Raw genomic sequence first — 13,230 nt, forward strand, 5'->3', positions numbered from 1 at the left:
GGAAAAAGGGAGATGCTCATCAGCCTGTCTGCAGCCCTCAGTAGCAATGGGACTCCTCATGAACAGGAAAAGCAGAAGAATGAAGGAGAAGTAATTAAAGAATAAATCACAAGGGCAATCAGTCCTTGCCAGTCTAATTCTCAGACACTTTTCCAGAGCCGGAACATAACGTGATAAGGCTTTCTCAACTGACTCCTGCACAAAGCAGAGGTTGACTCTTGGCTGCATACAGGACAACACTAGGGGGGAAAAAAAATCTTTTCTCCTTCAGCTGAAATACTCAGGAAATGCACAGAAGGAACAGAACACCAGCAACATAAAATTAAACATGCCTCTTTCAGTGTCTACACTATATCCAGGACCACAGCAATGACTTCTTTATCTCTCCTTCTGGCTTCTGGGATAACAGAGCTGAGATTTCCCTGCAATTTCCCAGCTGTAAGTGCTGTGACAGTTCATTGGCTTCTTGCTAGCTCAGGTTCAGTATCACCTTGCTGGCCTGGCAGTGCTCCAGGTGAAGTGTGTAAAAGTGTGTGAGCACTTGGGCAGTCTGGTTTCTCTCAGAAACATTAAAAACCTTTTAAATGCAATTGCCAACTTGGTGACCAATTTACCTCCTTCCTCTGAGGCTCAATTGTGAGAGAGTATTTCATGAACACAGATCTGTTTTCTCCTGAATATTAGGATGACTATTTCTCTGCTACTTTCTTATGGCTGGTTACATTTCAATTTCTTCATTAAAAACTACTAAGCAATCTGCTCCTTGCAAAATGAATGGGCAATTAAGGATGTGGTGAACTTATGGCTCTTCTGTGAAGCATCAGGGAAAGACAAAATTAAATAGGGGAAGAGATGAAACCAAGAATGAAGTGAGAAAGTGAAAGCTGTTGAGTGCTGTTACAGCCAGAACAACCAATTCCAAATGCTGCAGTGGAAGAACACGGCCAAAATAAAACATAACAAAAAGAACACACTAAAGAAAATACAGGGTATAAGAGTGTAGAGTGTAAGACCTTCCCACACAGTCCCAGAGTCCCCAAAATTACACAGTGACAATGGTTTTCAGAAAAATAAAAGTCTGGAATGAATGCTCAAAACAAATTTCAATTGTCAGTGAAACTATTAAGTGATATTAAGCACAAACTTGGACACTATTTTAATAGCTTTTAAAACAGAACATGGCAAAGGGGCTTAAAAATGTGTACACTAGATAATCAAAAACCAGAGGCAGAAGCATTTGTATAATAGGTGGAGTCTGATGTAAAAAACTGAAAAATGCCCAAAAACCAACAAAAAAAAAAAAAAAAAAAAAAGGGGAAAAAGAAGAAGAAAAAACAAGCTTAACAAGCTGCATTATAGACAGCATACTTATTGTGTCTTTTGTGGCCAGATAAATTGTCCAAAGTTATAAAGATTAAAACTTTCTTTTAAGTAGAGTTTGAACCATTCACTAGACAGCAAGAGCTTCTGCAATTTGTCTTTTCTACTTCATAAGACTGAGATTCATACTTTCATGATTATATTTATCTCATTCTGACATTATTACAGTATAGGTATGCAAAGAGTTATCCAAAAGAAATATAGACCTCTTGGCATTCTCTGGAATTATACACCTGAAAATAATAATTCCTTTTACTCTACAAACTTTCTGAATACCTTTCTTTTATGTTGACAGGCACGATTCAGATCCACTCCAGTAAACTCAACACCAGAAATGAACAGTACCAAATTAGTCTAATAAAAAGAAGTCTATTAACATCTGCTTTTTCTGTTTCAGTAGCTCTGTGGAAATCAAAGAAGCAGTTTGTAGCAACTCCTAATTCCTCCTACTCTGCTTACCAGCAGCATTTGCTTTTATATATTCTCTATATTCTTGGTAGCTCTGTAGCCTATTATTGTATTTTTGTAGCTAGTCCCAAAACTTTTCCCTACCCTGATAGGCAGAAAGACAAAATACATTCCAGAGGCTCCAAGCTGGGGATCCAAGGTCCCTTTCCTATCTTGGCTCTCTGAGAGCCAAGTTTGAACCAGCTCCTGGAGACACATTTTCATAAACAGAGTTTAGTTCCTATCTAAAAGGAAGAGGATTCAGAAGAGGGTTGAACTGAGGAGGAATTACCTCACCACTTATGTCTCCAATTGGGGATTTCTGCTAATTTTATGCTATTTTGCTAAACTTATCAAACTGTGTTCACCCTGTGCAGAGGTGGGCATTTTCCAGATCTGCCCCTTGGAGGCCTCCAATAAAGACCAGCCTTTATTCTACCTCCTATATTAACACTGTCTCCAAAGGGTGTTGTTTCATTTTGAGGTTCTTTCAGGCACCAGTGGAACTGGATGTGCTTCTCAGCTTTAGGATGATGAAATTGCCATAAGTGCACAGACAAATATCCATTCTTTATGAAAAAGGACACGCTGTTCACAGCTACATTGATCCAAGCTAATGCACTGAAAAGCTCACTGTAATTTATGTGCACAATTTCATCACAGTCCATTTGGCCCAGACTGTAAAAACAGAATAAAAATCCCATGCCCCAGTTTGTCACACTTGTACCAAGGACAAAAAATACATAAAAACTGAATTACTCATTAAATCTGGATTCTTATACTCCAAAGCTGTCAGACTGGACAATGAATCAGGCTTTTTTACAACACAGAAAGGAAAAATATAAATTCAAACATAACAGTATGACATATATTGTTAATACTTGTGAGAGGATATGGTGGATGTAAATATTTTCAAACTCAGCTTCCTTAAGTAGTTAAAAAATCAGAAAAGCAACAACTACCGTGGAGACAAATGTCAAACATGGCAGGGTGAAGTCAGTATAAAAAAGTATTAAGGAACAAAATCCTGAGTGTGACAGATCAAATAGAATGTGTTTAACTCATGCTCATACATAATTTTTAAAACAGTGAAAAACTGTTCAGTGAGCAGTTGCAAGAGACAAAAAAATGCTTTTTCCTACGTATAAGACTACAAGAGGGAGCTGCATTGCAGATAAAATATATTTGAAATCCACAATTTTTATTACAGTAGAAGCCGTGGTAAAAATACTTCCCTTCTTTTTTTGGAATCAGCATTTTGATTTTCAAATTCAAAGTAAGCAAATTACAGAAGCAAAGGGTGTATCAGCTCTGTGCTCTCATATATGGACAACCAACTGAAAAATAAACATCACTGATTTGGAAATGTCTGTTTAGAGTGGGCTTTTTGTTTTGAAAGGGAGAAAAAAGTTAGGGCTACTTCAATCTTATCTATTACCTTCAAAGAAAGACTGGATTTTGTCCCTTAAAAAGAGGCAAAAGTATATAGTTCCTTAAACTATAGAAGGCAATGACATTAAAGCTCAAAGTGAAGCTTTAGGGTTGTTTATTTGGAAGTCACCACAAGCTCATCAACAGGATAAATATGGAAGATCAAACAAGAGTTAAGTGGAGCACTCAGAAACTGGAAGTTATTAGTTAGTTCCATTCATATCCTTCAGCTCTAAATTAACAAACTGGTCTTCAATTTATTTTAACATCTTGCCCTATTTTTCAAAGTAATTTTCAAGAGTATTGAGGAGACATAAATGGAAATAATAACTTGGAAAGCCAATTATGCATTTCTGAAAATTCAACCCCGGACAGTATTCCTTTACACTAGGCATTACCTGTCCATCTCCTACATCAAATATCTATAAAAACGGCATTTAGGATGCAAATTTGTTGCATTCCTTATTGGTATCATTAATTACTAAAAATACAAGAAAATATCATCAGCTGGAACAAATTATAGCTCACACAGAAATAGCTGTTTTCAACCAGTTTGATTTCTGTGTCCATCAAAGTCATATCAGGCTTTTTCTGGCATACAAGATTCCGTCATGCTGTAATTCTGCATTCATCAAGAACGTTTTGGAACAAAGTCAAACTTATTGTAATATTTCTTCTCCATTTTAGCATTACCATGTATTATGAGCCACATTCCAGCCTTGTTTAATAATGCAAATTATCAAGTGAGATACGAAGAGGAAAAATACAAGTTATTTAACACTCCTTCCCCTATGGGACACCTTTAAACTCATGCAAAACTGCACACACACAAAGCACAAGCTGTATACATTTCTGAATTCCAGCAAACCTGTTTCTAAGTTCAAAATATGTGACCCTGAGCTGCCTTTTCATAAAGCCTCACTGGGAAGTTCTAATTGTGCTTTGAGTTCACAGATGTGGCTAAGCCACTTCTCATTAAACTTTCTAGAATTCCATGAACCCTTTGACATGTATTTTCACATGTAAATATAAACACTGTCGAGCTTGTGAAACTTTGGTTCATTCTCCTCCAGAGAACAAGGATCAACCTACCACAAAAGGAAGCAGCCAGTTGTTTTTGTTTAATAACGTACAAACTCAATCCCATACAAACTGTCAGACTCTGCTGTAAGAACCAGTAACTTTGGCTGTTTCACTCAGCAGAAAAACATCAGGACTTCACTATTAATGCCACATTTTTAGATAATATGGGTCAAGGAAGAGGAAGCAGTGATCAAAAAAATCCCAAGGAAGTGTTGAGTATCTTTTTATTGAAAGACAACAAACACAAGTGAGCCATTAATAGCAGCAAAGATGAGGAGGGAAGAAGCTGGGGGGAGGGTGGAGGGGATTTCAATCAGCCTTTTCATGTTTTATTCATTCTTAAGTAAGAAAGCCTTTCCCTCTGGCCAGGTTTTGCTTTACTAACATAACCAGACAACAGGCATTGCATACACCCACTGTCAGACTGCTGCCTTGATTATTATTTCAGTTGTGACACGTGGACCGCCAACCCAAGAACTAATAAAGTGGAATTTTCTGTCTACAGGTAGACAAAACAGCTGCTGCAAGCCAGAGATATTCAATCTGTGGCCCACCTGGAAAATTCATCCTACTGGCAAACTACTTCTACCAGCTTTTGACCACTAAGAAGTTCCCTGTTGAGCCACATGATGATAATGGAATATTGAGTGCACTGCATTTATGGAAAAGGTCCAGCCATGCTGTCAGGTCCCCTCTTGCTTTTAAAATAAGTGACACGCTCTGACTCCACCACAATGCTGGAACTATTTCCAAATTGAGAATCTGCAGTAAATGCTGATTTGTAGCATGAATCTTTATTAAATATTAATTAAACTCTAATACAGGAAGGCTTAGTAAGTAGAAAAGCACAGCTTTCAAAGCCATCAGTGAAATGTAACAAGCATCTTTTAGAGCACAGAGAAGTGTGTGCTATGAAATGTTAATTATTGCTCTTCTGTCAGGTGGTTGGCAGAGATTATTGCTAAGAACTACAAATCACCAGAGACAATTTCCAGATTTATCCAACACCAAGAGCTCCAAGATAACCTGCAAAGTCCAGCATGTATCAGGAAGTCATACAGACACAGCTGTCCAGAATCACTGTGGCTTTTTCAGTTCTTTATCTACATCAGGACAATCCAGCCTTATCATCCACAGGCCCTTCCTTTTGGCAGCAGTCTCCTCACCAGTCACTCGAAGTTTGCTGCCTGCTTCCTAAGTGAACAACCACGTGAAGGGGTGGAAACATCTTGGCTTTGGCTTTTTGGTAGGTCAGAACAAAATACTTCAGGCAGAACAGAATACTTCACAGGCTGAGAGACTAAAGCAGTGATTTAACAGATGAGGACGTGAACTCAGCTCTTTTGCTTACAGTCAGCAACAGTCCTTAAAAATGACTTGCATAAATATTTGTGCAATTAATCCAACCTTAAAATCCATTCAGAACTTTTAACTTACACAGTCCAGTAAACATTTCCAGTGAAAAGAAGGGCTGCATGATCAAACCTCTGTCACATTTACAAGCACAATTTGGACTCGGATATCCTGTCGGATTAGTTTTAATCTACATCTTTTTCCACTTACTTCAACATCAAAACAGCCAGTTCTATTAATTTGTTTGCTTGTTTTCTTCCTGTACCTGTCACTGTGATCTGCACTTACTGAACAATTATCCTTTTTTATTTGTTTTTTTACTCTTGGCCAGAAAGAGCAAGTTTTCCAGAACACATGTATTTAAGGTTTATATCAGTATACCCATAAAAGTGTAGTTTGATCACCTGTCATTTACACAGAAGATAACATTGAAGAAGCAAATATCGATCTTTTAAAAAGTAGTTTTTTTCATGATCATGCTTTCTGTGTACTCTCTCACTCCCACCACACTCTCTGGGGTATATATCTGAAATTTCACGCATACCATAAAATATCCTTGGAATGTTACAGTATAATTGTTTAGAGAAACATTTAATGGATGAGTAAGCATCAAGAGGCCAGGGCTAAGGGAAAAGTTAAAATGCTGGCAGCATTTTGTACTGAAAGATCTTCTCAGCATGAGGACTAGGGGTGGACATTTGATCCAAAAATCTGGTATTGATTCAAGCAGTTTAAACCCAGAATCCAGCACAGAGGTGTCTGGAGGCACCTCCCTGAACATCTGCCTCCAAACACAGCTCCCAAACCTGGCTTTGGGCACTGCCCAGGACAGCAGTCCAGAGCCACAGGATATTATTTGATCAATAACATAAACATTATGATAACAGATGACATGATCTTGACAAATGGTACTTTATCCTTTCTGAATTGATTGTCTGGTTTCCCAATTTCCAGCAGAAATAATCTGTATGTGCATGGTGTGGAAATGCAGCAGAAGTGGCTGGAAAGAGCTGAGCACCGAGTGCAGAAACAGCTAAAAAAAGCTAAACGTGTTTTCACTACAGGAAACTGCTGCAGACAACATGCTGTAAATTAAAGCAAATTTTCCTGAATTCTCTGAAGGACTGCTCCTCTCGGAGATTCTACAAATCCATTAGCACAGGTCCATCATTATAGTTTTTAGGGATTTGTGTACTGAAGAGAGTTTAAAAAAAAATACACACAAAATAGAGCATATGATATATCAGGGTAAAGGAGTGATAATTGATAACTGAGTATTAGAGTACAGCTGAGAAGGTTTTTACTCCCAATTCTTCCTCTGCCCCATACTGTTTTAAGTAAGAAAAAGCAAAATATTTATCCCTCTACCTGAATTTCTAATCAGAAGAATAAAAAAGCAGAAGTGCCACGTGCTCACACAAACCAAGCAGCACTTTTAGCTCTGAAGCTGGAAAAGCCAAGCTGCCCCAGGTTTGTGTCACAGCTGAAGATTGTCTGATCACTGGGGCACCTAAAAGCTCCCTCCAAAGGGATTCTGTGGTGCTTAACAATATATAAATTGTAGCTGGTACAGCATGATTTCTCCAAAACTTCAGACACTCACAGGATTCTCAGAAATCTATTGTCTTTGAGGAACTTCTGTTTCTGCATTAAACTTAGTGGAGAACAGGTAGCATGTTAAAATATGAGGAACACAGAAATAGCGTGACTCTGTAAAGCTCACCCTGTTAATCTCATGGGTAAGGAGCAAAAGTTCTGCTAGTTCCAAACCCAATGGATGATCCAAAATTGCTAATCTACCTGTAAATTGTGTGACTCTATATTATATGTAAAAATAATGCATTTATTAAGGCTGTAAGAGGTATTTGTAGCAAGTAAGATTCCCAGGTCATCATATTTGCATCCTACTGTTGGAAACACAATATTAAACAATCTCTTCCAGAGCACACTGATTCCCACCTTAAATGAGGAGGTTTTTTTTGCATAATCTCAAAATTGAGGTATTTGGTTTTATTTTCCACTTAATTCATCAAAGAACCAGTGGCCATTTAAATTAAAAACTTCAGATTGTGTAGGACAAGCTTTTACATCCTCAAGCTTTTATTTCTTTCCACCAGCACAGTGATCCAGATGCTGTTGTCAAATAAATACATGGGTTCAAATCTGTATTTATTCTAACGCCACACTCACAATTCCAGATATTCCTTGGGGAACTTTTCCTGTAATTTCCCTTGGTGAATTACAGGGAGCTGTAATACCACTGGTGATTTTAAAACAAGGTCTAGATCACTCCTCATGTTACAATGACCATTGCAGGGCCTGTTAGTGTTTTTTTGGAGTTAGGGGTACACAACACAATTTATAACGAAGTCTAACAAATAAGGATATGTTAATCTTTTCAACCACTTAAATCCAGGGAAATCAAAACCAAATGTCTCTCTAACACAGCATCCCAAAACCCAAGCCCAAATACTTGGATCCTAAAGCCTGCTGGGATGTTTTCTGCAAACCATCCATTAGATTTCTTATATTCTGTACAACATTCCTCCACAAGCTGGATTGATTTCTTCCACAGCTTAATTTGTTTTTGCCAAAGTCTCTTTTAGTCTCTATTTTAGTTCAGCATTGGCCTCCTGCCTAATGAAACAAGCATTCTTTATGCCAAAACTGTCATCTTCAGTTGCACAAGATGCATCTCACTTACAAACAATGTATAATGAGCCTGATGTTTAGTGCCTGAAGAACTGCTGCTTTAAAATGATCCTAAGCCAAACTTAGATACAGGAATGGTCAGTACCTTGGGTGGGAGAAGAATCATTCTCAAGGAAGATTTTTTTTTCCTTTTGTATTCAAATCCACTTTTTGAAAAGAAAAGCATAATTTTAGAACATGAAATGTATATGTAGTTAACACAGGCAGCACTGAGACATGCAGGGATCACTCCAAACCTGAAAACTTCATTCTCACTCAATGTGAGGTCATTGTTCTGTAATGATCACGTGCACCATCACCTTGGCTTCTCTTGAACAAACTATGTTTAAATATGAGAACCTGATAACCTTAATAAACTATCAAGTATTGCTTATGACTGAAAAAAATCCATCTAAATAAACCTCTTATTCTATTTCCCTGCTGTAATTTCAGACACAGCTCAAACAAAGATACCTGAGTAAGAAGTTGCTCCTGGCTTAGGTTATTGATCCAGCGAGTGTATCGTTCAGTAGAGTCCAGCGGCTCTCTTCTGACTTGGCAACCAATAATCTAAAGCAAAATGACAGAAATCCCCTAGGTTAAACTGCTGGACACCCATGTGGCAGCAAAACAGTATCACAAAATAAACACTCAAAACATGGCAACTCCAAGAATTAAGATTATCTATACAGTCCTCACTAGCCCCCTTCATAAGGGAGCTAGTACCTTACTGTTCATAAGGTAATATGGTACAGTTGCTCTCTTCAAATGTTAAATAGGTACAGACTTTAAAGGTCTCTAGCAAACACTGAGTAGTATCTTTCCAATAACCTCATTCTTGGGAATATTTGAAATATTTGGATGAAATTTTCAAAGGAAATTTTCCATAGGCAGACATTTAGAATGCAAAATTTCAACCAAAAGTTACTCGAGCAAATGAAAATTGGAACTTGAGTAACACCAGACAATCCTGCCAACAGTCCCATAACCTGTAATACCCCCATTACTTTTAATTAATATAAGCAAAATCCCCTGCATATTCTGATTTGTTTTGTTCATGGAAGAACAATAAAGATATATAATTTTAATTTGGTCACTGAAGCACTGTACACCCATTTGAGTAATATCTCCTTATCTAATACTGTTCTGTAGCTGTACGGGTTCAATATGAATTTTAATATTATTATTCCAGTAGGGGTTGAGAAAGCTTCCAATATGTATCAGAGAATATCAACAGGATTAGATATTCAGGATTAGATATTACCTGTATCTGCAGAGACACACATTAATGCAATTTCATAGGAACACTAAACTGTTTACAAATCTCTGATCAGACAAGGAAAAAGCTGAGGAGAACCCCAGGAGTGTGACTGGACAGAACTCTGCTGTTTGCTCCTCCCAAAGTCTGCAGTCTACACAAAACCTTCAGGGTACCAAGGACTCAATTATTTATGCAAAGTAAGTTGATCCTGTTTTATACCAACTACTGCACTGCCATCATACTGTAACTCTCCATTTCTCCTCCTGGTTTTGATGGTGCTTCCCACTGAGGATGTGCTTGTCCACTGAGAACTAACACCACAGGGTTTTAGTGTTTCTGAACACTAATTTCAGACAATTCTGTTCAAGAACAGGTGGGAAACTCCCTTGGTTTATTTTCCACCCTAAGCATTCATAAATCTTCCAGGTATGTTTGCAGAGCTTTAAACTGCAGAGAGATGTGAGCAGTCAGGCCAGAGCTCTGCATGTGCAGTTGTGAATACTTTCGATGTAAAAACAACATGAGAAGATCTTGCTGGGGACTGCTGGCAATGAAACATCATAATTTAGAGTATGATTGAATACAATCAAAATAACAAGCATGGAGAAAAAGAAAATGTTATTTGCTTATCCCATAAGAATAAACCAGAATGTCTCTGAACTAGGAAATGTTTCCTCAATGACAACAACAAATTACTGTGGAGAACTTCAATCCTCACCCCAACTTAACCCTCATATTACAGCTAAGTCACACTAAGATATTCTCAGAAGGTTAACCTAAAATTCTTTTAAACTGAGTATCAATTAGAAGAGCTCATAGAGATGTTTTTACAGCACATCACAGAGATAAAAACATGCAAAAGTCATGTCAGATGTATGTCTATACTGTGCTGCAAGGATGATTTTTATTTAAAAATAGAACTCTTTCCAGTATTCATTAATCAAGCCTTCATTAGCCTTCTCTTGCATATCCTAGGTTTTTTTAACTTACAAAGATACTTTACAAATCTCTGCATAAAAGCTAAAAGGGAAAAATTACCTTTATTTTCTATGTCAAGCTATTCTATAACAGCACAAGATGGAAACTTAGTTTCTTTATTTAAAGAGTCACATTGAAGCTGTATAGATACAGAATATATACAACTTTCAGAAGGAAAGAGATTAAAAAGGAGAGTCAAACTTTTTTTCTGAAAACCTGGTTTTCATTTAGAGCAAAGTAGGAAGTGCAGTCATCTCTTTCCTGGCAGCTTGAAATTAAAATTACAAGCAGAGGACTGTTTCATATTTTTCTATTAATTTCTGAGCAGACTGATAATTTCATAAATGCTGTTGGTAATTTAAACAAACTAAAGTAAATGTTGAATCCAGGTGCTCAGCTCAAGGACTGTAATTCCCTGAAGTCCAAAGAACAACTGGTTCAAATCCCAACTCCTCACACTTGAAGAGAAAACTGAACAGGTTTCATCAATTATCTGTACACACACAAGGAGAGGTGAAGGCAGACAGAAGAAGTGCTATTAAATTGGATCCTGACATGTCTTTTCTGGATTATGCATCACTGTTTGCAATTTCTTGAGTTTGACTTCAAGTCTTAGCCAAAATTCCCTCCTTTTTCCATCTAGCCCCACAGATAATTCCATTGCATGCTCCAATTTATTTCTCTGAATTTTGGCTCATAACACCAGTCTTTGAGCATTTTGGAATTGAAAAAAAATTATGAAAAAATCCTCATCAAATAAAGTCATTATTTAGGAATTACTGGTACTTCAGTGAGAAAAAGCAATGGGTTACATTGAATTTAATAATTTGGAGCACAGTCTTTGGAAATGTAATTTTGCAACACAACAGGAACAAAGTTAACATGCTGTAGGAAGTGCTGTTTGCTTTCCTCCCTGCCCTAAGAGCTGCTTTATTTTCATTTTCAGAACCAGCACCACTCAAGGCCACTTTTATCATCATTTAAGAAATTTGTTTTACAGACAAATGTGAAAATTGCCACGATGCAATCAAGTTTATTTCTAGATCCTCAGTCAAACAAATCCCACACCTTTCTGCACTTTAGCTGCACCATTCCCCTCCCAATGGGACTCTGACACGTGAATGGGATTTCTGACTTGTGGCTGCAAGATAAACACCACCAAGCTGAGCCTTTGATTCAGCATCTGGAAAGCCCAGCTCATGTAACCAGCTTCTTTCACACAATGAAAATCAGATTATTTAGAGTACAAACAGCTTCCTCCAGCTCCCCTGTGTAAGGTGTGGCAGCACAAGCAACTGCACACTGGTTCCATTTCCTCCATGGCTCACAGAGGTTTTATATTCACTTCACTGAATATTTCCTTAGAGCTTTCAAATTGAAGTGAAAAGTTCTTCATTGTTGCTTCTCTCATAACATTTAAAATACTTCAATAAAAAACTTTCTGGCCTATATTACACCCATTCAGACCTTCCAGAAAGTACTAGAAACTCTGTATTCGAAATATTCTTTTCAGTATTTTGAGTATCTGTTTATATGCAAAAATAGAGTTCATCCAAGTTTCAACTTTTTGATCTTATTACACAAGTTTGTTTTTATTACAAATGCTGTAGAGTGGCATATACCTGTATCTGGATTAAACTATGCAATATATACAATATATGCAATAAGCCTCTTATTCCAACTGGAAACCTGCTGAAATTCAGGATTAATATTCCTTGTGTAGGAAGCAGTAAAATGAACAACACATAAAAGAAATTTCTGGCTCATAGCAAAGGACTATGCCAGTCCAGAGAAAAGTAAAACTCTTATCAGGAGAGAAAATCATGACAATCCTTTCTGCTACAACAGCAATGAGGTAATTTGCTTTCTAGACAGACAATTACTTTTTTTAATGTATTAAAGGTAATTCAGAGCTCATTTAGCTTTTTATTTAATTGCAACCAGCATTGGTGTCTCTGGAAAAAAAACAAAAGAATTTATCCTTTATTGCAGCAAGAAACAGTAATAGGAAGAACAGTAAGAGCACAAAATAAGGGGTCTATGTTAAGTACCAACAAACACCTACACTGAAAGGCAACACAAGTAAATTTTAAAAATAAAAATGGCTTAATATGAGCTGTGTGGGAAGAAGTGGCCAAATACAGAACCAGTTTGTGGCCCTATAGTCCTGCCTGGCTTCATCAAAAGCCTCCAGTGTCTGCCAGTCCTGACTAGACAGTCTCAGGTCAAAATAACATTATAGGTCTGCATTTAGGCATCCAAATCTCTCTTCTCTAATAACTCTGCCACTTCACACAATTAGGAGTGGAGTTCATGAATTGTAGCTAAATAACGTAAGAGATGTTTCTTATTTTCATCATTTTAGGGGTTTATGCTTTCCCTTGCACATTTAAATGGAAAAGGAAGCGGGTGAGAGGAAACAAAGTTGAAATGACTTGGCAATAATTAAAACCAATGCATTTTCTGCAGATGTGGTGTTTTTGAGTTTTTTAATCACTACAACTTCCTTTACCACAAACAATCTTCCTTATTCAGGAGGCAGCCCATGGGTTAGAACACACCCGTTGTACTAAAGAGGAAATGAGGATGAAAAAATAATTGGTCTT

The 13,230-nt window shown here is 37.3% G+C and overlaps 1 protein-coding gene across 6 annotated transcripts in view; it reads right to left on the reverse strand.

Moving 5' to 3' along the window:
• The window catches only part of B3GNTL1 (UDP-GlcNAc:betaGal beta-1,3-N-acetylglucosaminyltransferase like 1), a 108,230-nt gene that overhangs the window by 70,022 nt on the left and 24,978 nt on the right, over positions 1 to 13,230 (reverse strand). For all 6 annotated transcript variants that reach the window (XR_009279032.1, XM_058852161.1, XM_058852159.1 and 3 more), the window contains exon 6: positions 8,860 to 8,955. Coding sequence is in view for 5 of the 6 variants with exons in the window: in XM_058852161.1 (XP_058708144.1) it covers positions 8,860 to 8,955 (96 nt within the window). In the remaining variant the exon portion in view is untranslated. The remainder of the gene's footprint in view (positions 1 to 8,859; positions 8,956 to 13,230) is intronic.

Source organism: Poecile atricapillus, chromosome 17 (assembly GCF_030490865.1).
Source record: "Poecile atricapillus isolate bPoeAtr1 chromosome 17, bPoeAtr1.hap1, whole genome shotgun sequence".
Lineage (NCBI taxonomy): Eukaryota > Metazoa > Chordata > Aves > Passeriformes > Paridae > Poecile > Poecile atricapillus.